Source organism: Lepisosteus platostomus, chromosome 6 (assembly GCF_059453375.1).
Source record: "Lepisosteus platostomus isolate fLepPlt1 chromosome 6, fLepPlt1.hap1, whole genome shotgun sequence".
Taxonomy (NCBI): domain Eukaryota; kingdom Metazoa; phylum Chordata; class Actinopteri; order Semionotiformes; family Lepisosteidae; genus Lepisosteus; species Lepisosteus platostomus.
The window spans coordinates 20,674,660-20,700,750 of NC_142616.1; the positions used below are offsets into that span (position 1 = coordinate 20,674,660).

Below are 26,091 nucleotides of genomic sequence, written 5' to 3' on the forward strand. Positions count from 1 at the left end.
CTGGTTTTGGAGCAGGCTAGTCTACATTATGAGCAGATTGGACAAGCTGATTGATAGTCGCATGAAACTCCCTTGACACACAGTTCCTCGAGGAAAGAGTGAAACCAGCTGAATGACCAGTATTTCACGTTACAGTTAAGCAGTTCAAAGTCTGGCTACAAAGTCTTTGTGGAAAATTTCTTGCGGCCATACTGTAGATCTTTTTCACGTAATGTAGGAAGGAGGCGAATGGTAATTGGAAAGTACCCCACGCCTGCATTTTCTGAGCTGTAAGATCTAGTCTTGAGTTATTCTGTTTTCATCTGATCACTTATCCTATATTGGAAGGCAAACAGCGACGGAAACCTTAACCAAGTAATCCTCATTTTTCATTCCATAATGTTTCTCAACGTGTCAAAAACTAATGTCATTGATAAATGGGCTATATTATTGGGGGTTGTCATTTTCTGCGTACGTTGATAATTGCGCGGGTGTTCTGTCATGGAATTCGTAGACTGGGTGCCTAGTTACTTTCGTAGAAACATTTCAAGTCAAATGTGTTATTAAAGACTGCATTAATCTTACTAAAATGTGATGCTGGGTTGCAACTTTGTAAATTACGTTCATGACAAAGCAATCCCTAAGATAAATATTCCAACATACATTTTGCTCACTCACTTTTCATTCACAAAAAAACGCACTACAGTACATGGAGGGTGCGTTTTAGAGAATATACCCACCGTGCAGGGTAGCCGAACGTCCCATCGTCTCTGACCAGCCCAAATGTCTCATTCTAAAAAAAAATGTTTATACATCAACCTTTGCCTCGTGTGCCCTGATAAACGAAACATGACAAAGCAGAAAGTCTTTGCTTGAAAAGCGTACAAATCGTGATGTACGTGATAAATATCATTAAAAAACGGTCAGTCATCTGTACTGAAGTCAGTTCTGATTTTACCCGTCCCCTGGTAGTTAAGTAATATGCTGCAGCTTGTTATTGGGTAAGGCCATGACATGTGTTAAATTAGCAAAAAAGACGCTGGCTGAGGAACCACTCGGGGGGGTAGACCAGTAGTGCGTCACAGCCCTTGCAAAAAAAAAAGAAAAAGAAGAGAAGCAAAGAATCAACAAACACGCGAGTCCATCCGTGCCAATGGCAACAAAAGCAGTATTGCTGATCTCAGAAGAGAACACACCTCGCAGTACTACAGGTGGCGGAAGATATGAATTTCGGGAGCAGTGCTCTTGGTTTTCGTAAGAGCTGCAAACTTACCAGACGCGCCGCTTATTGATATGGAGGACGCCCAGGTAAAACCGTGATTTGGAGAAAGTAAAAGGTTTGGCCGCGGCGCCGTTGCTACAGTACCTGATCGATGAAATGAAATAACATCGGATTGACGAGAATGAATCCCAGTGTCTCCAAATAAGGCTGAGGAAAAGACACGTAATATGAAGAGCTTTCGCAGAAACGGGTAAAAAAAAAGTTCGCTGCATATTAAGACTTCAGCGCGTATCGAGAGAATTCAGACGCAGAAACATCAATGTGCAGACAGCGTACCATCTGCGCGCCTCTGATTTCGGTGTAAAAGAAAGATCTGCCTGTGTTGTCGCGAGGAAGAAAGTTTCCTGAAAGTGAGAGGAATTATGGCTTCTGAAGGGTCATCGGGGCTAGCTAAATCTGCAGCTGTGAAATTATCGGAGATGGGGGAAAGAACTAAACAGTTAGGTACCGCTATGCAGGATCCCCATCGACAAAGAAGGATTATTTTAGTGATTGTCTGTGTCGCACTCCTGTTAGACAACATGCTGTATATGGTTATCGTGCCGATTATACCCGATTATCTGTTATATTTAGAGAAGGAACAGTCATCTGGAAACTCTAGCTCTTCAGTCAACAACACCGAAAACTTAGATATAAAAATAGGAGTTCTCTTTGCATCGAAGGCTATTTTACAGCTTCTAGTTAACCCCTTAAGCGGGACCTTTATAGACCGAGTTGGGTACGACATCCCGCTTTTAATTGGGCTTAGTGTCATGTTTGTTTCTACTTGTATATTCGCCTTTGCTGAAAACTACGCCACGCTGTTCGTAGCTAGAAGTCTGCAGGGTCTGGGGTCGGCCTTTGCCGATACTTCTGGGATCGCCATGATAGCCGACAAATATACGGAAGAGGCCGAAAGAAGCAGAGCCCTTGGCATCGCGCTGGCGTTCATCTCATTCGGGAGCCTGGTGGCGCCCCCCTTCGGAAGCACATTATACGAATTCGCCGGGAAGAGTGTTCCCTTCATCGTGCTTGCCTGCGTCTGCCTGCTAGACGGCATTTTGTTGCTGACTGTGATCAAACCCTTCTCAAACAGGACTAGAGAGAACATGCCAGTAGGCACCCCTATATACAAACTCATGATTGACCCATACATTGCTGTTGTGGCGGGAGCCCTGACGACCTGTAACATTCCTCTGGCCTTCCTGGAACCTACAATAGCCAACTGGATGGAGAGCACCATGCACGCCACAAAATGGGAGATGGGACTGACCTGGCTGCCAGCATTCTTCCCCCACATTCTGGGTGTGTACATCACTGTCAAATTAGCTGCAGAGTATCCTAACTACCAGTGGTTTTATGGAGCTGTTGGCATGGTTATCATAGGGGCGAGCTCCTGTACTGTCCCAGCCTGTAGGAACTTTGGACAGCTCATTGTGCCGTTGTGTGGCATCTGCTTTGGCATTGCCCTGGTGGACACTGCCCTCCTGCCCACCCTTGCTTTTCTAGTGGACGTCCGCCATGTGTCAGTCTATGGCAGTGTCTATGCCATTGCAGATATCTCCTACTCTGTCGCTTACGCCATGGGGCCCATAGTGGCTGGCCAGATAGTCCACAACCTGGGCTTCGTGCAGCTGAATCTGGGTATGGGCCTCGTCAATGTCCTCTATGCCCCTGCCCTCCTCATCCTCCGAAACGTGTACCAAATGAAGCCCTCTCACTCGGAGAGAAACATCCTTCTGGAAGAGGGACCAAAAGGGCTGTACGATACCATAAAGATGGAAGAGCGAAAGGCCAAGAAGAAGAGCTTTGTTAGCTCCGCTGGAAACTACGTCCCCGGAGACGAGAACGGAATTGACACTTATAGAGGACAACAGGCAAGTAGGTCATTTTCTGAAGAGGACTCTTCCGGGCCTGAGTACAGTTAAAAGGAAATGAGAAAGACACGTAATGAAAATGATTTTTTGTGACTGTTCAGAATAGTATCTTCCATGTTATGTACCAATGTGCAATATAATATTTACTGTACCTAACCTAATCATGGCTGTGTTACTAAGGAACTTCCAGATGATTTTTTTTTGTTTCTTGCAAAAATAACTCCCTAAAGCAATGATGATACATTTTATGAATCCTATTTTTTCAAGTCTGTAGTGAAACGTTCATTAACTCTAGATGTATAATCAAAGTATTGTGAAAAGTTTACTAAGGTTGATGGGTTGTGCATAAATATTGTACATCATTGTAAAAAGTTAAATATATGTATTCCAAAAATCTATCTGAATATTCAGGGACCTAAGCGTAAATTGATAAATAGTGTATATAAGTGTCATATTCTTTTCTTTAACAGTATTGTACGCTCTGTAACCACCTTGCCTGATGTGTGCTGCTACAATAAACATGCAATATGTCATATTAAACTCTGAAACATTAAGGATTACTTAAGTGTGACAAATCGAATCCCGAGTTTGAAAGGGTGTCTGTATTCAGTGTTGATTATTTTTTTAGATTACGTAATTTCCAGAATGCAAAGATGTACTATATGAAACTGCAAAATGTAGATATGTGCATATTAACTATGTAAATAATTAAACACGTAATATGTGGGTAATTATGTGTGCGTGTATATCTTCATAGGATAAGAATCTATTATATAATTCTATGGTACGAGCCCTGACAGTGGGAAAGCTCCAAATATTTTATAAAACCAAACTTAAATGTAACAATTTCGTTACATATATGAAAGCTTTATTCATATATAAAAACAAAACATTTGACACAATGTTTTATTGAATAACAAATTAACATTCAATCGTATAGTAAAAATAAGGTTTCGAGTAGCCTTACAGGTATGTGCCGTAGGTCAATACTGTATTCTTCAAAATGTGCGAGACCGTACGCAACAAAACATTAGTTGAATCTAGAATTTCAAGCAGTCCCCAGTACGTAGGCGAGTGACAAAGTATTATAATTATAAGAATAATGAAATGGTCACGCAAGAAAAGTTCGATCGCTCGATCTGTTTTCAAAAACGAATATACAGTATCGAAAAGAGTTGAAGACCTTTTAACTTTAAATATCTAGTTTACCCTGAAGGTTGGTACATTTTGATCCATTTAAAAGAGATCATTCCATTTCAACACCAGAAAATATCGAATATCGATAGTGTTAAAAGACCTTGAATTTAAATATTTCGGTAGTAAGCTGGATTGATGGGAGGAAAAATTAAAGGAAAATAGACTACCTGCACCACATTTATATGACCTTTTCTAAAGTGGGCGCAACATTCAGATGTTGATGAGCGTTATGTCAATGTTTTTCTAATTTAAAAATGCCGATGTAGAAAAGCTACCAAAACGGAGAAATGTACTGTACCTCTGAAGTGGCATTGATAGAAACTACAATATGGGCAAAGCCAAGGCTACACAGCCTATTCATAGCAAATAAATTAAACCGAGGGATGAAAAATACTTTGCCATTTCCCATGAGTCACATTCGTTTCAGTTTGTTTTATAATCATATAAAGGGAAACTAATAGAAACTTTTAATTAAAGCCCGACAGAGCCATCGATCCTGTGATGGATTCTCCCTCATGAAAGGCTGTTCTGTGAAATAACATCAGAATGGCCAAATCGTTTTCTCGAACATTTATCATAGTTACATAAGTAAACATGAAAGATGGTTGATTTTGATGTAATAATATTTGTATTCAACTACATTTTAAACTAAATGATTACATTATATTTGTAATCTGTCTAAAGGTACCCACAAGTGCCTTTTTAAACTGCGTTTGATAAATGGCCTATATTTTTTCCTTAATGTCACAAGTATATGCTTCCGTGATTATGCTTAATATCCTAATTAATTATTCCGGAGTCGGGACTCTTTAAGTAGAACGTTAAAGAGTAACATCCCGAGAACTTCTCAGTCTTATGCTTTTATTTAAAAAAAAAACACTAAATCGAGTTTTTTCTATCCAAATCTACTTAAAACAATTTTTGATACATACTGTAGACCTAGAGTATTACTGTTCTCATAGAGCTGCTTACAAACATAACGTTTCACGAAAAGGCGCTGCTTATTCTTTTTTTTTCCGAGATGCATAGCACTGCAATGCCATTTTCTAAAGATTTACCGGAATTAAAACCTTTTGAGGAAAAAGAATATCACCTGTTGATTAAAGACCCCTTTTTCGTAATGATACTGGAATACTCTGTGGTTTCGGCTGTGTTATTAGAGAAACGACAGTCTGTGAGTCTGTATCCTACAAGCTCCAACTCTCCATGTGAGGTGGGCTGGAAAGCCAGGCTGTCATATATAAGTGTTCCACGAATAGACCTTTGTGGGAGGAGTTCTTCTCCCGGCAAGAGTAGGTAGAGACGAGCACCTCCAAGCATCTTTACTGAGCCCGTGCTGAAGAACTCAGTAATGGGTGGGATGCAATGATGCTGAAGAGGCGGCTGAATGGAAAGCATCCGTCCAGTCTGCTTACAGTAGCATCCCTGCAAAGGAAAATGTTCCTCCACCACTGGACTCCATACAAGCATGGATGGGACACTCAATGTAACTGAGGCAACTTCGTTCTCTTGACGGTCCTGCAGAACACCTAGGTAAGTAAGACACAACACAGTATGGGCACTAGGTGCTTTAAAGTTTAAGCCTTTATTCTTAAACGATACTTAAATAATTGGACAATGATGTCGATTAAGTAGTTTTGGAACCGCGCTAAATTCGTCCGGATTTGGTTTCTGTAATGGTATAGACCCGCATTGTGCAGTATGCTTGAGGGATGATGAAGGGTTGGGTCATTGAAGCATTGTAAGTACAACGCGAGACACGAAATGAAAAAAAAAGTCTTAATGCATCGATGGACTACTAAATTGTTGAAAACTGTAAAACGTGAATGGGAGAGGGAGTTCAGTCGAGAAAATAAATAGCTGCATGTGTATTTCCTGAAAACGCAAAACCGTGATCACGGGATTCATCGATACCTTCATTAGTCAGTAATCTATGATTACAGCAGGCTGTGTTAACGAATGTTTGACAGCAGCCTTTTAGGCAAAGGCGTTGCGACTCAACATTTCATTTGCTTCACGTTGTTCTGGCTTTGCGAGTTCAATTTGTTTTCTGTTGGTACAGAGAGAGAAGACTTCGCAGCGTTTCTCCTGGCGGGAGCCGCTGACCACCCAACTTCAAGAATGCCTGTCTTGGAGCAAGGAAAACCAACAGGCCGGAGGGACAGCTATGTAAATATAACTCTTATTTTTACTGTCATCACTCGGCGCCATTTCCATCGTTTACAGCACATTAATTAAAGGAGTAATAAAAAATTACTTTACATTTCGATGTAAAGCTGTCTCAGTATCGGAAACCTTAAGGAGTGCAACGTTAAAATGGGCAGAGACATCGAATTAATCATGCGATTTCAGGATTCTTATTTTTTTGGGAGAGACTTGGAACTTGTATTTTTTTTTAGAAGTATAATGATAACAAAAGCCCAAAGGTTATTAGAGTGATTGTCTGCATGCACGTTGATACAATCTAATTTATACAGCCAAAGATTTTGTGATTTTACTTGTACAAACTTTGTTAATTATCTGAATGTCCAAATAAATGTCCAATAAGAGTCCTTTCATCAATAATGTGTTTGGGTTATACAGATGGTAGGTTTCTTACGTAGGTAAACAAAGATTTCCATTGACTTGTTTTACCTAGGATGGAAGTGACTATTCTATTCAAGGAACAATGATAACATTCTAACCACTCTGTGAACACACACAAGGCTAAGATGTTTCACCCTGAGCTGATTTTAAAGTTTCAGGTTCTATAAATCCTTAAAATTTGAAAAGAACCGATGCACCAAGTCTGTCATTTTTGCTTTGTTACATCAAAATCAGGTGAACAAAATATACTGTAGGCTTTAAAAAGAATTTGAATGTTGCTTTCATTTCACACTTTTATGTACACTTCATAAAAAAGTAATAAGCTACTAACACTCAGCTATGTATTCCTAAATCATATTTAAATGAGAAATATATGACTTGTTAATTAGTGTTGTTAATTCTTATTAGAGGCTAGTTTTAATTTTGTTATTGGCTCAGTTGATATATTTCAGGTCTTGAATCATTTGTAAATGGAACTGCAATTCCAAGGCTAAAGTATTAACAAAGTTTGTAGTAGGTAATTTTAGTTAAAGGAGCTTTATATTAAAGAGATCTATAGACCCAATTTTAATAAAAACAGAGGATTTCTTAAGTCACTTGTTTTCATTAACTCATAAAATGAACTTCTCTGCAAAACTTAACTTGAAAATACATTGATGTCTGACTTTGAACTTGATTTGAAAAGGGAGAAATCCCACAATGCCTGCCATTGAGTTAAATTGACACTGTTTTTTTCCCTCTTTTCCTTATATGAAAACAACACAAATATTTCAATATGCTATCTTAGGAATTACAGTACTAAAAGGTATTCAAATGATATTTTTATGTATGCTTGGAAGTGTGCGGAGTTTATATTTTCTACTTCAAAATGGAAAAATTGACATTTGTAGTTCAGGATACATTTCGTTCCAATTTGCAAAAAATATTTTGGATTACGTACTAGTTCAAGACTAATGATTCACTTGGATACCATCATTAGTTCACTAAATCTTAAATATACCTTGTAACAAAAACTACAGTTCAAAGTAACTGCAACATTTTGGTATTTAAATGCATTGAAATTACAGATTGATTGGGTCCTATTTGGCTGTCCTTTCCAAATTGTTGTAGATTTAGGACCATTTTTTGTAGGGTCAGGAAGCCAGAAATAAAAAACACTATACAGTATATTAAAAAGATACTGCTATGTGTTTAGGGAGAATGTTAGCCTGTCACTCAATTTTTTCATTATATCTTAGAAACTTGAGAACTTTGTTTAAAGTATTTCAGATGTAATATACATTTAAGAGCATTAAAATACTATTCAACTTCTTCATTCTCATACAACACCTCATGACAAAGAACAGATATCCTAAAAATCTTTGAATATTGCTACTATTACATTATCATACATTATTGTTATGCCTTTAAATGCTAAAAAGAAAGGAAATGTGCTTGTTTTCATTGCATGTAAGTATCAAATAGTGAATATTGTTTCCTTATTTCTTTACTTACCAACTCAGCAGAAGCTATCCAGTATTTTCTGGACAAGAAAATGCTATAAAGATTTTGTACATTCTGTAAATGTAGAAAACATTGCCAACAATCTGTTTGAGGCGCTTTAAATGCAATTAAATTACATTTTGGAACTGTAGAAAACAAGGTGCATTGCCATCGCTTTTATCATATTCCCCCAAGTTCCACACACATTGGAAGTATAATTAATTATGTATTAATTAACATATTACATCTGCAAATTAAAGGTTTTTAAATTTAAATAGAAATACATGAAAGACTGTTAAAGGTGAAGTAGAGTATGAGCTTAATTAGCTGTATTTTTAGTTGTGTAGAAGACATCCAGACATGTTTTAACAGAGAACAAGAAGCAACATTTACCCAAGGGCAGAGGGAGCTGCACAATTATCCTCCATGGGTCTCTATGCAGCATTGACTATAGCTCCTAGGTACAAGCTTGAAGAAAACAGTAATTATAATCATACTGGCTGTCTCCCCCCGTCTATTTAGATCATTTTAAACAGTATGGTCATCTTTCTTTGGTAAGGTGTTGCCCAAGCTGCCAGTGCCATCTTTAGAACAGACTCTGGACATGTACCTGAAGTGTATGAAACACCTAGTGACTGAAGAGCAATTCAGAAGGACCAAAGCCATCGTGGAGAAGTTTGGGGCACCAGGAGGCATTGGAGAACTATTACAAACAAAGCTGCAAGAGAAGAGGGACAAAACTGATAACTGGGTGAGGGCTTTTAATCTGATATGGAGTTTATGGATAAATATCTACATCATGCAGTTGCAAAAAGGCAATTTACTGTATAATGCATGACATCCATTAGCATCATCTTTGTGATCTTAAAAAACAACCTTAATTTTAATTGTTGATAAATACTAAAAGCAGTGTGTTGTAGTATTGTGCATAAAATAACACTTAATTGTCTAGGACTAATTATAGCCTTTATACCTTGATTATCTAGTGCATTTAATCACTAAGATTCATGTTTCTAAAAGCTAGCTATCTTGTGTGTATTGATCAATAATGAAAGTGACAAGATTTGGTGAAGGTTTGCACTGATTGAACACGTGCTCTGTGTCAAAGTAGACACAACATTGGTAGATGTTGCACTAAAAAGAAAGCATAAAAATATGAAGGTGTGTGCCTTAATACAGTATGAAATCAATCACGCTAGCTTCCACTAAGTCCAATCAATCAAGACTACAACCATGCAGTCATCTGAGGATTAATTCAGTGAAATCTATCAAAAACCCTGGGCTGCAACAGTTCACTCACTCTCCCTCAAGACACCTAACAGCCCTGTAGTATTAATGGCCTTATTAATGACCATCCATGAGACTAAAGGCTATTTCAACTCGTCAAAGGTTTTTCCAGCACACACCTAACAATAGAAACACAGGTAATTCGTTTTGGGATCTCACTTAAAAAGGGCAAATGGGAGGGAGGTTATTATAATTCAGTTGCAAATAAGTATCATTTCATTCTTTAGGTGTATGATTACTGGCTGGAAGATATGTACCTGAATAACAGATTAGCCCTACCTGTCAACTCCAGCCCTGCTATGGTCTTCCCTCCACAGAACTTCAGGGATCGAGGTGATCTTCTCAGGTACCAAACTCATGACAGATTGTGTGAGAGACATACACCAGTCTGTTCCTCCTGTATTGTTGGTGGTTTGTGAGGACATACAGTATGAAACACGACCCAAAAACACAGAAATTGTTATACTGACTAGTGATGCAAGTTCCACTTTAGCTCTCACCATCCATCTATTTTCCAAACCCCTGAATCCAATTCAGTGTTGAAGGGAAGCCAGAGCCTATTTCAGCAAACAACAGGCACAAGGCAGGATACACCATTGATGGGGTGCCAGTCCATCACATAGCTCTCAATAACTTACTAAGTGTGCATTATTTCAATGAATAACTGCACAAGAGTGCTGAGTATTTGCTCAGATATTTCACAGTACTGCAAAGAGAACTTCTTCATAGCAACATAGGAACAAGTAATGGGTTTATTCCACGCTGAAAAGAGAAGAGAGAAAACACAACATTTCGACTGTGAAGCCTTCTTCAGGTGAGCACAATCCACTCTACATTCAGGCTACGCAGGCTGACGCAGCTACACACCTGAACTACTTTATAGTAACATGCTTTGTTAACATCTGTAAAACTGGTTAGTTTCAGCTATGAAAGTGAAAACAATTACACTTGCATTGAGAAGAAGTAGTTATTGAAAAAACTACCTTCACATACTGAATGTTTGTTTTAGAATATAAGATATGTTTTAAGTCCTAGAAAGTTATCTACTTACTGTGTATTGAAGACTCAATGATTATTTTCCAGGCAACACTGTACTGTATGTCACTGATATTCACTCCTGGTCCTACAGGGCCTCTGTCCTCATCGTCCTCATTGAGAAACAGTGGTACTATACAACTGTTAAGTGGACAATTGATACAAATCAAGTCATTAAGAGTCCAGGGGGGAATGAAAGCCAGAAACTATGGTGACCTTCCAGGACCAGAAGTGAATGTCAGTGCTTTGTGCACTGAGAGAAGTGCTTATTAAATTAAAGAACCTACAATCTGTATGATCTTTATCTACTTTATCTGTAGATAGCTAAATATCTTCTGAGATATATACAGTACAGCTTGTTTAATTGCCAGCAAAGGCTGTGTTGTCAGTCTTTTCCTATTGGTCTGGCTTTGTGTGTCAGAACCTGATAAATTAGGCAAGACATAAGGACTGATGTTTCTATCTGTGTTTTCTGTAACGTGATACAGTTACCATCTCTGTCACACAAAGAGCAAGCAGCTGCATATTCTTGTAATTTACCCACAATTAAATTATCTTTTCCACTCTGACAGGCAGAAAGGTGGAGGGAGATGCAACAATGTGTAGAACAAATGTACAGTCTGAAACGTGCCAGAGAGCTTCAGGGATAAGCATTTGAAGCTTTTGTTTCTGTGTCTTTTGAGATAAAATAGACGTGATCCAGTGTTATAAAGAGTAAAGAGGTGTAAAAACAATGTTTTAAAGCTGTAAGGAGTTTTTTTTTGCTTTTTTTCCTGCTAGGTTTGCTGCTAATCTCATTTCAGGAGTGTTGGATTATAAAGGTCTACTTGATGCGTAAGTTCTTTCTCATTTTTGAAAAGGCCCCTAAAGATAATACATGTGCCTCATAACCTGAATAACACCGAGAATTAACCTAAAAGTTGAAAATAAAGAGCTGCTAGTCCACAATGCACAGATAGGTGCTGTATGTAGACTAGCAGTAGGAATGTAACCTGGAGGATGTTGTGTCTGTGTGTCCCAGACATGCCCTGCCTGAAGACTATGCTCGAGGCCAGCTGGCTGGGACTCCGCTGTGCATGGAGCAGTATTACCGACTCTTCTCCTCTTATCGACTGCCTGGACAGAAGAAGGATACCCTGGTTGCCCAGAAGAGCAGTGTCATGCCAGAGCCTGAACACATCATTGTTGCTTGTAAAAATCAGGTCAGCATCCACGTGTATTGATAAAAGAGCAACTGGGTGTCATTCAGAGCCATCCAGTAATACTGAGCAAGGGCTAGGCACTCCCTGTCACACATTGTTATCACACTGTTAATCCCAATTAGTTCTCTGCTACCTTCAAAGAAAACTATGCAACAAAATTTTCCACAGAAAGGTTTCCACAGAAAGATATGTAAAGCATATAAACACTGGTAAACATTTAAAAAAATAGGTCATATATGCATAAAGTTAGAAACAAGTTCTAATAGGTAGCTGTGTCAGCTGCAAAGGAACAAGTAAAGGTTTTTTCCACGCTGAAAACGGAAGAAGAGAAGCACAATGTTTTGGCTGTGGAGTCTTCTACAGGTGAACACACCTGAAATACACACCTGTGTTTCTTTTCTTCTCTTTTCAGTGTGAAATAAACCTTTACTTGTTCCAAATTCGGAACAAGTAGAGGTAATTCCAAGCTGAAAAGTAGAAAGTAAAAAAACAACAACAACATTTTGACTGTGGAGCCATTTGCTGAGCATGCAGTTCTTCACATATGAAGAGGGCTTCACAGCTAAAATGTTTTATGTTTCTTTCTACTTTTCAGCTTGGAAATAACCCCTACTTCTCCATTTTCACCCAGCACTCACTGAAACATCTACCCACTCGAACCTCATGTATATGATTATGCAATGACAATGAAATCCTGCAGATTCAACTGTTGTGTAATACAAAATGTACTAACTGATTGAGCCCTATTTTATTTTGCATTTCCAAAGTTTAATGCATGGAGTTTTGCATTAAATTTGCCTGAATAATGCATGAAAATCCAGAAAATCCAGAAAATCGACTAAGCCTCCTGGCTTTACAGTTTTGGCTTAGAAAAAAGTTACAATTAAAAATCTTGATAATAAAATATTTGGTAAGTGAGATATTAGAAAATTTAAATCAACAATTAAATAAATAATCCTGACAATAGCTGCAGAAGTAATTTCTTTAGACTACATTTACTGCTTTAATACATTCAAGGACATTTTCGGGTGATAGTATAAAGTAAGTTCAGTCTAACGGTGTTTTTTGTTTCTCGTCCAAGTTTTTCGTTCTAGACGTAGTAATAAACTTCCGGCGACTCAATGAGAAAGACCTGCTCACCCAGCTGGAGAAGATCCTGAAGATGGCCGAGGACGAAGACGAGCGCCTGCCTCCGATCGGACTGCTGAGTGCGGACGGGAGGACGGAGTGGGCGGAAGCGCGGAGCGCGCTCATGAAGGGTGAGAGGCGACACGCGGCGGCGCGTTGCACGCACACTTGACTTGAAGCCTGCAGGCCTAGCAATCAAAGTGGCAATCAGAAAATTATTATTTACAATTTTCAAATTATATAGTAATATATTGTATAATTTGTTATGTAATTATATAATATTGTTATGCTGGAAGTGGTGTTAGTGGGGCTAGCAGGGGGTTCCTCCAGTCTGTGTGGGTCCTAATGCCCCAGTATAGTGATGGAGGACACTATACTATAAAAAGGCACTGTCCTTCGGATGAGACGTAAAACTGAGGTCTTGACTCTGTGTGGTCATTAAACATCCCAGGGCATTTCTCAAAAAGAGTAGGGGTGTTACCCCAGCATCCTGGCCAAATTTCCCATTGGCCCTTACCAATCATGGCCTCCTAATAATCCCCACTAATAGCTGATGAGCGTACTGGCGCACTATGTCCATCGCATCATCCAGGTTGGTCCTGCACATTGGTACTGGTGGAGGAGAGTCCCCATTACCTGTAAAGGGCTTTGAGTGGACTGTCCAGAAAATCGCTATATAAGTGTAAGGAATTATTATTATATAGCACCTTCGGTATACATAAGAGGAGAAGTTAAAAATTGCTTCAATAATAGAATTATTGCTGGAGGTGAATTTTAGGGCGAAACAGTCGTGCAGTGGTTAGTCCTACAATCCAAAGACATACTGGTGGGGTCATTGACTGCTGGGAAAACTGTCCCTGGTGTGAGTGTGTGCATGTTTGTATCCGCGTCTGTCTGCACTGCAATGGACTGTCATCCCGTCCAGAGTGAATCCTGCCTTGGGCCTGTTGCTTGCTGGGATAGGTTCCAGTTCACCTGTGACCCTTTATTGGGTAAAGGGGGTAGAAAACAGATAGACAAATGGTTGGCTGAACTTTAATGAGGCCAGATTGTGTAAACCCAGAGTGGACCTGAGGAAGGACACCAGGATTAACACTCCTACTTTTACAAGCATGGGATCATTAATGACTGTAGATTCAGATGACTGTAGTCTCATCCAAAGGGCAGTATTCCAGGTGTACCTTAAATACTGTATATCATTTTAACTCAAGCTAAATGTTTTATGTGGACATTTTAACAATAAGAATATTTTAGATGATCTTATACTGTAATTAAGTTTTGCTAGGCTCAAGAGGACATGCATACTGTACTTCAATTAGTTTTTTATAGATGTTTATACAGTATGTTGTATGGTTTTAACCATATGTATAGTACATGCTAAACATAGAGGACCTGAATCCAAAGTATATGCAGTATGTAGTTTAAGAAGTTTTATATTTCCATGCTCACAACTTTTAACATTCACTACAAACACAAACAGCTGTAACACAATGCATCTCACACACACTATTAATCAATGTATTAAACCTGAAACCGCAATGTGTGTTGGAATCCATTAGATTCCACCAACAGAGACTCTCTCGACATGATTGAGAGATGTATCTGCCTGGTGTGTCTGGATGACCCCACTGGGAATGAACTCACTGATACCAATCGAGCTTTGCAAATGCTGCATGGAGGAGGATATGACAAGAACAGTGGGAATCGCTGGTACGACAAGCCGATGCAAGTAAGTGGGATGTTTCCTCATAGACGAGACATGATCTGCCAGTGTTTGAAAACTCAAACAATCCAAAGAAAGTCTAAATGAATATCTGTGTTTTAGTTTGTTATAGGAATGGATGGCTCCTGTGGTGTTGTGTGTGAGCACTCCCCATTCGAAGGAATAGTGCTTGTGCAGTGCACTGAGTACCTGCTCAAGTACATGTAAGTCATTTTAGAGAAGTTCATTAGTCATCAAAAGTTTAGCATTTGTGTTAGTTCTCAAATACAAACACTTCACTTTTCAGCATGGAATAAACCTTTACTTGTTACTTTATATTGGAATTCTGCAGGTATCTCTGCATTCTCATCTTTTTATGATGCCTTAGCAAAGCAGATGCAGGTGACTGATTTGCATCTTGATATAAAGTAAAGAAGATAGCAATGAACACCAGACAATCTTTAGTGAGAAGTTAGAATGTCCATACTAGCTACTTACTCTCACACATATTTATGTAGCTTGCTTCTCTGTTTTTTATCTTCAGTTTAGCATGACCTGGCTGCTACTTTCCCCCTGCACATGGCTGTGACCCAGCTACTAGGTCTCCACCAGCACATGGCTGCCTTGCTCTCCATTAGTTTAACTGTTTTTGAGAGCTCATTGGGCTTATGTCCTTCTGCTTCTTTCTCTGTTACTCTGGCCCTGCCCAGCAAAGGAGCAGCGGCCAAGCCAATAACATCCAACAGCCCAAAGGCAAGAGCTGGCTAAGGCACCTATGTTTAGCCCAAGAGAGTAGAAGCTAAAAATGGAGAGAAGCCAAATGCATTTCTTTAATTAGTTAACTCCTGCAGTGTAAAGAGAACTATTTGACAGAAATATTCCTCAACTGAAAAGTGAAGGAAGGGAAGAGCTTCCATACTGTATCTGTTTGAGTGTGATACCAGTGTTTCTCCGGAGCTCCCCAAGCATTTTCAGTGAAGGTGCTGGTTGGTAAAGGCTGTACTGCTAATCTTGTATATCTTCAGAAGACGGGAAAGTCTCATTTGGTTATTACCAATTCATTTAAATCCGAATCTCAGTTAAAAAAAAAATATGGAAAATGAAAACCACGAGTGGTTACATACAAATTTATTGTATACAGTATATTGTATGTATCTCATAGGTGGGAGTATGGCTTTTCATATATGACTGTACATATATGTAATAAAACATTAGTCGAAATTATACCTCCCTAAAGAATTTTCTCTTAATAATCAAAGCCTTTTGCTTGAATATGATGCTGTGTTGTACAGGAAAAGCAGTCCTTCAAAGCTGGTCAGAGCGGCAAGTGTCAGTGAACTTCCTGCTCCAAGGAGATTACGCTGGAAATGTTCCCCAGAAGTCCAGGGGCTCTTAGCATCATCAGCAGACAAACTTCAAAGGTAGCTCCGTAAATTCCCCTCCCAGTTCTGATTCTGGGACGCATTACAGCATACAGGACAGGCATGAAGGCTTTTCTTGCCCATGAAACTACACATCAATCTCTTCATGTTATTTGTAAAGCCAACTGAGTTACTATAGCCCACTTTGAGTACACATCAAAAACTACTGCAAAAACTTCAGTGAAAATACCTTTTTCTAACAGTATTACCTGGTGTTGTATAATACAAGGAGTAAAACAGAATTAAAGAATTTTAGGTGTTTATTAAAACCCTTAAAAACTGTTCAAGGTGAGCCACCACTTATAAAAACAATTCCACTTTATTATCTATGTATTGAAAGCAGTTATAACATCAGTGATGATGGCTCTGTCTTTTTTAAACAAAAATGCTGTTCTTTTTGTAGTTTATTTAAAAAAAAACAGCATGGCCAAAGTTTAAGTACATTTCAGGTTTGGAAATTACATTTGTAATGAATAATTCTCAGACTGATGTATGTGAACATAGAATCTAAAAATGCAGAACCCTTAAGAGGTTCATTGAATGGATGACTTCTGACATTCATTTTCATGTTGTATAATTCAGTTTCATGCTGACATTTTTGCTGGTTGATCTGCAGTTCTAGAGCCCTATTTTGAAATAAACGTTTTTATCAAAGTCATTCTTTGTCAGTTACTGTATAAATAATCAATTTCATTTGACTTCTCAACCCTAATTATCATAAAATATATTAAAATCTATGACATATTTACATTGCCACTAATTTTTTTAATGATCGTGTTTATTATTTTAATACTTTGCTGTTTTTTCTTCTAGGTTGGTGAGAAACCTGGACCTGAATGCATATACATTTAAGGTTTATGGCAAAGAATACATAAAGAAACAGAAAATGAGCCCAGACGCTTATATTCAGGTTGCTCTGCAGCTAGCATTTTACAGGTAAAACATGTTTTTAAATTTGACTGGTGTAATAATAGTTTTTATTTCAATGATTTGTCAGCAAAGTATAAAATTAAGAAGCATTTACCAAGTAAAAGTTATATTGTGGGATGTATTCTTATAAAACGTATAAAAAGTCTACACACTCTTACTGAATTTACAGGTTTTTGTGATGTAAAGCCAAAAATCAAGATAAATCATGTCAGACATTTTTCCATCTTTAATGTGACCTTGCAACCCAAAAAATTCAAGAGAAAAACAAATAGATAATTATTAGGAAAAATAATTTAAATTTAAAAACCTACAACACCCTGGTTGCATAAGTGTGCACCCCCCCACCCAACTAATACTTTGTGGAAGCACCTTTTGCATTTATTACAGCGGTAAGTCTTTGTGAAGAAGTCTCTATCAACTTTGCACACCTGGAATTTGCAATTTTATCCCACTCTTCCTTGCAAAAAAGTCCAAGCTCCTTCAAATTGCCAGGGGATCTCCTGTGCACAGCCCTCTTTAGGTTATTCCACAGGTTTTCTATGGGGCTGAGGTCTGACTGGGCGATTCCAAGACTTTGATCTTCCTTTTCTGAAGCCATTCCTCGGTTGACTTGGATGTGTGCTTTGGGTTATTATCATGTTGGAAGGTGCAATTCCTCTTTATTGTCAGCTTTCTGACAGAGGCTAGCAGGTTTTGTGCCAAAATATCTTGATATTTGGAGCTAGTCATGATCCAATCTATCTTGACTAGAGAGCCCCTGTCCCAGCTGAAGATAAGCGGCCCCAAAGCATGATGCTGCCACCACCATGCTTCACAGGATGTATGGTGTTCTTTGGATGATGAGCTGTGTTGTCTTTGCGCCAAACATATCTTTTAGAATTAAGGCCAAAAAGTTCAACTTTTGTCTCATCAGTACATAAGACATTTTCCCACATTGTTTGGGGTGATTGAATGTATTTTATTGCGAAAATTTAGATGGGCTTTACGCACATTTATGAGAAATGGCTTCCGTCTTGCCACCCTTCCCTATAGCCCAGACATGTGCAGAATTCAGGAGATTGTTGTCACCTGCCAGATATTCCTGCAGCTCCTTTAATGTTGCTGTAGGCTTCTTGGTAGCCTCTGATAAGTTTTCTCTTTCTCCTGTCATCAACTTTGATGGGGTCATCCTGATCTTGGCAATGTCCCTGTGGTGCCACAGTTTCTCCACTTATTGATGATAGTCTTCACAGTGCTCCATGTTACATCCAATGCCTTTGATATTCTTTTATAGCCCTCTCCTGATCGGTACCTTTCAACACTAAGATCCCATAGATGTTTTGTCAGCTCTTTGCGGAGCATGGCTATCCCAGTAGGATGCAATCACAAAAGTTTCAAGGAAATCTTACAGGAACAGCTGATTTTTATTTGGGGTTACTCAGAAACACTTTCATTGATTGAGTATGCTACAGTACTTACCTTTGGACATGATTTTGAATGTGACTGGTTAACCCTGAACACAGCTACAGCACCCATTATAAAAGGGTGTGCAAACTTATGCAACCAGGGTTTTTTTATTTAAATTATTTTTCCTAATAATTATCTATTTGTTTTTCTCTTGAATTTTGTTGGTTGCAAGGTCACATTAAATATGGAAAAATGTCTAACGTGATTATCTTGATTTCTGGCTTTCCATCACAAAAACCTGCAATTTCAATAAGGCTGTGTAGACTTTTTATGTCCACTGCACAGTACATATTTTGCTGTGAAAAAAGATCAATCAGCCATTTGGAACACAGTAAAATTGGCTGTAGTTGAATGCATAAACAATATTATTTTTATTTACATTATTGCATTGTGTCGCAGTGAGCCATCACACCTCGTAATCAAGCAGGCTTGATGGACCAAATGGCCTGTTGTTCATAGCCTTTCTTATTCTTGTAATTTTTCAGTTACTGTACATTACAGCCTAACAGGCTTTCAGCATAGACCAAGGGCTAAATGAATAAGAGTAATAAAAAAGATCTGTGCTATCTCAGAGCATTTAAGATGTAGCACACTCGTTGCCTGCCTTCCTTCTTGTTGCCGATGTGCACAATATGATATGAAACAAAATTAAATAATGCCTTAAGAATAATGCATCACTGCTAAACAAGTTAGCGCAGAATTAGAGGTGAAGGCTGCTTGTCTTTATTACCGTTTGTGCAGATGTCATGGAAAGCAAGTGTCAACCTATGAAAGTGCTTCCATACGCCGTTTCCGAGAGGGACGAGTGGACAACATCCGTTCTGCTACCGCCGAAGCCCTAGTGTTTGTGAAAGCAATGACTGATGGGAAGACGTCTGTCCCTGTAGGCCACATTGCTTACATTGTCCTAATTAAGCCTCTGATCTTGCTCACTAGCTTGGTCGTTGTTCTATGAAATTTACATTTGAATTTAAGGTGTAATACTGTATATTACTGCACACCTTTAGATCTCCCTCTGTATATGAGTGTCTAACTTTTTCTAGAATGCAAAAATTAAGAATTTTACTTCTAAGGGCAATCGTATGCTTAAAAGAACTGAATCCACCACTGGAAGAGTTTCAGATTAATTATTCTATACATACTGTTACAAGTCCAAATTTCTATTTTTTCTATTTTTTAAAGGTTTTGTCACATTTTTTTAAATATTAAACCGAAACATGAAATCTATAAGAAAGGGTTATGCAATATCTGTACAGAACAACCCGCCTGTTTATCTAGATGAGTATTGGAATAAAAACAGAGATGTACATTGTTATGTACTGTAGTGTACATGAGCTAGCCCATCAATCATCAATCATGTATTTACTACAGTATGTACTCTGGGACAGCATCTACTTTAGACTTGCTTTTTAAAAATATTATTTTTTTGTATTTTATCTGTGTGTGTAATGTTCTTACAGTTCCAAAATATTACAAAAAAGAAAATATCAACATGTTATTGTTATTATTATAATATCAACACAATTTATTAAATACAGTATGCTATAGATTATAGGTTAGCTTGTTTAATAGAACCAACATTATTCTCGGCAGATACAACAGAATATTAGAACAAGAAAGAATATCATCTGAAAATGTTGTGCTTATACAAATAATTCTGTTCTTAAATAATTTCTGTATTTTTATTTTTATTTTTTTCTTGACAATCCATTTATCTATTTAATGATTCTGCCTTTTGGTCTAACTGGGGTTACGGAAACTGACTTGTACTTATTTGTCTAGGATTCTGATAAGATGCAGAGACTGTGGGATGCAATTAGCACACAAACCAATTATACTATCCTTGTGAGTATTATGAACATTTCCTCTGCCTGTACGATCATTTCTCTTCATAATAATAACGGTGGTTTTTGAATCCAAACCAACATTTTTCTTCTATACCAGTCATGTTGTTTAATGCATTTTAAGGACATAGGTGGGATATTTATGACGTAAGTCATTTTAAAATCAAATTAAAAGTAGAAAGTCGTAACCATTGACATCCTAAATTGAAAACGGCCAGAATTTTATCTTTTCAAAACTCTTCAATAAAACTAATACTATTATCTTAATTCGAGCTTCCTGCACATTCTTCTAGGCTATTACTGGGATGGCAATAGACAATCATTTACTTGGACTGCGAGAGGTTGCTCAGGAACTGAAAATGGAAAAACCGGAGATATTCATTGATGAAACCTATTTAATAAGCAATCGCTTCATCCTCTCAACTAGTCAAGTGAGTTAATTTCTATTAATGTTAATTATGATTGACAGTTCATCATCACTATGCATTTACAGTAAGCAGCAGTAGGACTGGGATGGTGCTGTAGCTCTTCCTTAAATGAACATTTGCGCTATCAAATTCTTGTCTGCCTCTCAGGTTCCCACCTCTGTCCAGATGTTCTGCTGTTATGGTCCTGTGGTTCCCAATGGCTACGGCGTATGTTACAACCCCCAGTCAGACCACATTATCTTCTGCGTTTCCAGTTTCAGGGACTGTAAGGAAACCTGCTCCACCAAGTTTGTCAGGGCCCTGGAAGAGAGTCTGGTTGAGGTGAGGGACCTGTGCAGTAAGTATAACAAAGCAGCCAAGCCCACCAGTCTGAAGGAAGGAGCTGCAAAACCTGTTAAAAATGGAAGCAAGCCATAATATTAAGCAATACTAAGGGATGATCTGTTCATTTTTCGGTTCACAGATACTGCAGATCATTCACGAGTATCAAGCTAAAATGTCAACAAGTAAAGATCGCTCTTTATATTTCTTCATTAAGGCAACATACATTTTAAGTAGTATACCTAATCCCCTCTTTATTGTGGGGCATTCATCATATTTTAAAACGTATAGTATATTTAATATTGTGAGAAATATATTTATCTAGCTATAGCTTATTTTATTACACATGTGATTAAAAGTTTAACTGATACAACAGAGGTAGTTTTGCTGTATTAAGATATCACTATTCAAAAAGTGTCCAGCACAGCAGGATCTGTGTCAACATTTCCATGACCTGGATGTGAGCCCAGGGCACAAATGATGGAAGAAACCCATTCAAATAGGAGATTCACGGCGGGCGTTTGTGTGAGCAGGGGCAGGGAAATCAGTGTTGTCAACTTTGACTTCCAGCAGGACTGGATGCAAAGGCACAGCAATGTTTAACACCAATAATAATTGTAATGAATGAGTCGTTCCCTGTATTTATTGTACATACCGCTTTGCATCCCTGACGGTCCCACAGCGCTTCGCTTTCCAAACTCTATCTGCCACTGTAGTGTCGCCCCACCTTGGTGTGGCCCTCTACCGCAGATGAGGTGGAGAAACGAGAGATTATCATCAGATGAATTAACTGAGGCCAGACTGTGCAAGCCCAAGTGGGAATTAACCATGGCACTGTGGTAACACCCCTACACTTGCAAAATGTGCCATGGGATCTTTCATGACCAGGTGGTCAAGACCTCAGTTTAATGCATCATACGAAGAACAGCGTTTCCCGTAGTGTAACGTCCTCACTCACCATTCTTCTGGGGCCAGAGCCCTTTGGACCACTTCCCCCCGCTGCTTTAAGTAAAGTATGGATCAATTATTCTGTTAGGATCTGTTAGAGTATGTGATGTGAAACTGAGGTCTTGACTACCTGGTCGTTGAAGAGCTTCTCGGCTTGTTTGTACAGTACCTAGTTTACATCTAACTGGGGAAGGTCATGCCAGATTGTCTGTGGCTCTGCTATTATGAGAACATTTAAATCTGCAGGTGGGCATGTTAGGTTTCCTGACACATGTCCTGATTAATGCAGGGGGGTTCTTACGAATTCAGTTCAAGATCAATAATAAAATCTTAAATGTCGTTTCACTCCTCATGCTTGGTAAAGTGATTATCTGTGGTTAGTTACCAACTCATTTTTTGGAATACATTTAACTTGTACTGTTTTCATCATTTTCCCGAAATTTTAATCTGAAAAACAAATTCTGTCAATATTTTAGAAATGAAAGCATAAATATAGTATATTATACAGAAACTGAAAAGCGCTATGCACCCATTTTCAAAAACACAGACATGTTTGTCAGCAGTTTCTGTTTTAGAATCAGGTCCCTTGTAAAATAATTAGTGCTCCACTAGTTATAACAGAAAAAAATTAGGTTACCAAAGAATACAGAATATACTGTATTATCAATAGGGTAAGAGCCAATAGGAGATATACATTGCACTTTTATGTACAGTAACATAGAATTGTAAATATTGTCTGAGAAAGTTAAATAAAAAAGAATGTAATATGTGAACTTTAAATGAAAGTATTGCTTATCAACATATTTATGAAGTAAACTCTATATACTGTTTGTGTCCTATAATTGATATTCTGTGAGTCCTCCATACATAAAACATTTTTAATTAACATAGAATAAGTATTACCTCACGGAGCCACTGTTAAGCATGAAATAGTACTTAATTCATGGCAATATTAATTTTATATGCATAATTTAAATAAGTATCTGCACTTAATTCCTTTTGTATGTAGTGGTGTGAGTTCCACTTTCAATAGTTACATGTTACACTTGAAATAGAATGTATTTTAAGTTTTATATACTGTATTGTGTTTCAATAGTAGTGTCTTGTGCAATAGTGAGAACAACAGCTGAAATGAAAAAGGTGAAAGACAAACTATACATTAAATTTGTACAATATTTTACTTTCTAAGAGATAAGAATAGTGTGAATTCACTAAATGTGTATTGGGTATAGAGATTTGTTGAATGAGACCGTGTACATGAATGTGTGTCATATTTCTATATATATATACAGTACATATTATACACCTATGCAATATATAAGAAAATATAAATAAACTGAGAACAATATGTAAACTAAGTATGGCAGTATAAATGCTAAGCCAATTAATTCAACTTCTAACTTTTTGTGCAAACAGTTTTTAGCACACAACATAATCTGTATTGTATTCATCACTGTGCTGGCAAATAGCTCACAAATCTTGGATTTATGTAACATCTACATTTTATAACTCAGTTACATTAAGGAGTAGAATGACAAAGCTTGTTTTATATTTTTAGTTTGTATTATATGTTTTATTTTATGCCTAAATGTCATCTAGATAAAATATGTTTAGTGGATTAATAAAGGTTTATTACTAGTACTTGTATTTTATTCCTTAAATGGTTTAAAATGTTGTTAGTTTTAAAATTCATTTATTACTGGCAACTATAATAACCAGAATTACTGAAAGATTTTACCATGCAAGTCATGTTTAAAATGTTTCTGTTTAAAGGAGGTGTGTGGCAGACAAAGTAAATTTAAAGACAAAGTAAATATATTACTATAATATATCTCTGTTATTAATAGGGTGACTTTATGCTCACAAGGACACTTTGAGACAGGGTGGGAAATTGAAAATTAGTGATTAATTTTTATCACCAGTTTCACTATTCCTGCTAGTAGTCAGATGGTGTGAACAACTGAACAATGTTACTGATTTCTTTGAAAGCATCATTTCCAGTCAGGTTTTATTGATCAGGATTGCCATTTTACTGCACACAGGCATTAAGCAGCAATTTTCTTCTTAGGAAAGAGTAATGCTGAATTTAATTTAATTAAGGTCTTACACTTTAGGTGCAGTTTTAATTACTGTCCTACATGTCCTGGGGAACATGGAGTTATGTAGTTTTCCTAGTTCTCAGCCACATTAGAACCTATTGTATAACAAAGTGTAAACAAATGCCCAGTTTCCACTGAAATATCCAGAAAGCTACTGCTTGCAACAAAATGTGTTGTCTTAATTCCAAAACATATAGAATAAATAATAAAAAATTGAAAATAGGTTTTATTTACTTCTAATTCCTAGACCCTTGTATATATCTTAAAAAATATGTACAAACATCACATGGAGAGAGAAAAAGATCAGAAAACACACTATTTTGTGCAAATCAGAGGGCTACTCAGTCAACTGCAGTATACTGTATGAATATAACGAATGCTCCCATTGTTATATCTGCCCCACTACGTCCTAAATAATTAACATAGTGTCTGAAGTGAAAGGGACTGTCCCTGTACTGCAGTGGAATGGAGAGCCCACAGGGTGAACAGCCCTGATTTTAATTGGCAAATTTTACTAACTCAGTGCTATACAGTATGCACACAGTTTTGCTGCTACTGTATGTGGGTGTGGGAGTTATGGTTAGCTTTATAACAGCAGAATGCAGGGCTGTAATTGTTATAGTTGCTTCTCACATTTTGCCCTATTCAATGATGAGATGATGAGAAATAAACTTTCACCCCCAATACTTTGTACTTTTGTACAAAAGCGGGAAAAGAGCAGTCAGTAAAAGATCTCTACAGCACCTGACCAGCACACTGCACATCATTTAAGTTTCAATATGCTATAGGCCGATATAATAGTGATATGTACTGTAAAACATCTCCAGGATCCCCTGACCAACACCCTCTGCCAATATACACACATCCTTCTCCAGAAAATGACATTTATAGCACAACCACCAGCACCACATGAAGTCTACTACAGGTCAACCTGAAGGCTTTGAACAACTAGGCTTAAACAATTGGAATTGTGAAGATATTTACATATTTGTAACTGGGGGGCATGTGTGAAGATGCTGAAAGCATCACCTCTATCTTCCTACTGCTGGGGGTGATATCTGGATGCTTGAACGAACAAACAAATTGCTTGACTTAATGGAAGTTTGTCTTTCCAAGGCAACAAAGTCAGTAATATTAATTTAGCCCGCTGCTTAGATCCACTGGGATCCATTTGAATTGAACTTATTTTCACAATTATTTATTTGTAAGGAGCGGAGTAATAACCCAGTTATAATCCAGTTAATAATCCATAATAATGTTTCAAATGAATGAAATACTGTATTTCACGTATTTGTAAACTTTAGTTCACTCTAACATGATATTTTTGCTACATTTTATTTTTTTACTGTAGATGATATGAACTGAAGGCTGTATTTTAGTAAGAAAAGTATGTGAAAGTAATGTTCTTTGTACTGTATGTTTTATGGCAAATATTGTCTGAAATATTATATATTATATATTGTTATGTGGTGGTCTTAAAATATTACTGTACTGTAAAAATAAACAATGAAGAGCTGCATGTCTTTTTGTAGTCATTCCTGAGCCTTAAAACTTTATTCATTTGTAAATTGCAACAGTTGGTAAGTGTCACGCTCATTACACCTAGAGGGCGCTCAACGTTCCTTCTGTTCTTAGTTTCCTGTGATTATTCGTGTCTTTCTGGTGTGTCTTGTTGTGTAGCCTATTTATTTCTTGCTTCTGCTCTGCATACGCTCAGCATTGTTGTTCAGTTGTCTTGAGATCCGCCTAGCACCAGGTCATTCCTGTCCTTGGCCTGAGGGCATAGGTTTCTATACGGCTTCTCCTGAACAGCTGAGTTCAGCTGAGAACGGCTAACCCCCGTCTCGCCGCTACGCATAGGGTCTTAATCGCTCTCCAGCCATTCAACGGTTCGTCCTGTCGGACTTACGTGACAGTA

The 26,091-nt window shown here is 37.8% G+C and overlaps 2 protein-coding genes across 2 annotated transcripts; both read left to right on the forward strand.

Annotated features, from left to right (window-relative positions):
• The first annotated feature begins 1,008 nt into the window (after positions 1 to 1,008).
• slc18a3a (solute carrier family 18 member 3a) lies at positions 1,009 to 3,848 on the forward strand. Its single transcript, XM_088634711.1, has one exon. It carries the CDS (start codon positions 1,624 to 1,626, stop codon positions 3,166 to 3,168), a length of 1,545 nt encoding a protein of 514 aa, XP_088490837.1. The 5' UTR covers positions 1,009 to 1,623; the 3' UTR covers positions 3,169 to 3,848.
• A 1,754-nt stretch (positions 3,849 to 5,602) lies between these two features.
• On the forward strand, positions 5,603 to 25,692 carry chata (choline O-acetyltransferase a). Its single transcript, XM_088634713.1, has 15 exons — positions 5,603 to 5,847; positions 6,377 to 6,483; positions 8,942 to 9,133; positions 9,897 to 10,015; positions 11,485 to 11,538; positions 11,726 to 11,906; positions 12,988 to 13,165; positions 14,594 to 14,763; positions 14,860 to 14,960; positions 16,029 to 16,157; positions 16,971 to 17,093; positions 19,275 to 19,416; positions 20,316 to 20,378; positions 20,671 to 20,808; positions 20,953 to 25,692. Exons 2-15 carry the CDS (start codon positions 6,436 to 6,438, stop codon positions 21,220 to 21,222), a joined length of 1,908 nt encoding a protein of 635 aa, XP_088490839.1. The 5' UTR covers positions 5,603 to 5,847; positions 6,377 to 6,435; the 3' UTR covers positions 21,223 to 25,692.
• The last annotated feature ends 399 nt before the right edge of the window (positions 25,693 to 26,091 follow it).

What these genes read in the sequence shown, in the direction of transcription:
- slc18a3a (XM_088634711.1), top strand. Translation starts at nt 1,624, where the DNA reads ATGGCTTCTGAAGGGTCATCGGGGCTAGCTAAATCTGCAGCTGTGAAA.
- chata (XM_088634713.1), top strand. Translation starts at nt 6,436, where the DNA reads ATGCCTGTCTTGGAGCAAGGAAAACCAACAGGCCGGAGGGACAGCTAT. An exon ending in ATGGGAAGACGTCTGTCCCT is followed by an intron (nt 19,417 to 20,315) that starts GTAGGCCACATT and finishes TTATTTGTCTAG; the next exon opens with GATTCTGATAAGATGCAGAG. An exon ending in TCATCCTCTCAACTAGTCAA is followed by an intron (nt 20,809 to 20,952) that starts GTGAGTTAATTT and finishes TCTGCCTCTCAG; the next exon opens with GTTCCCACCTCTGTCCAGAT.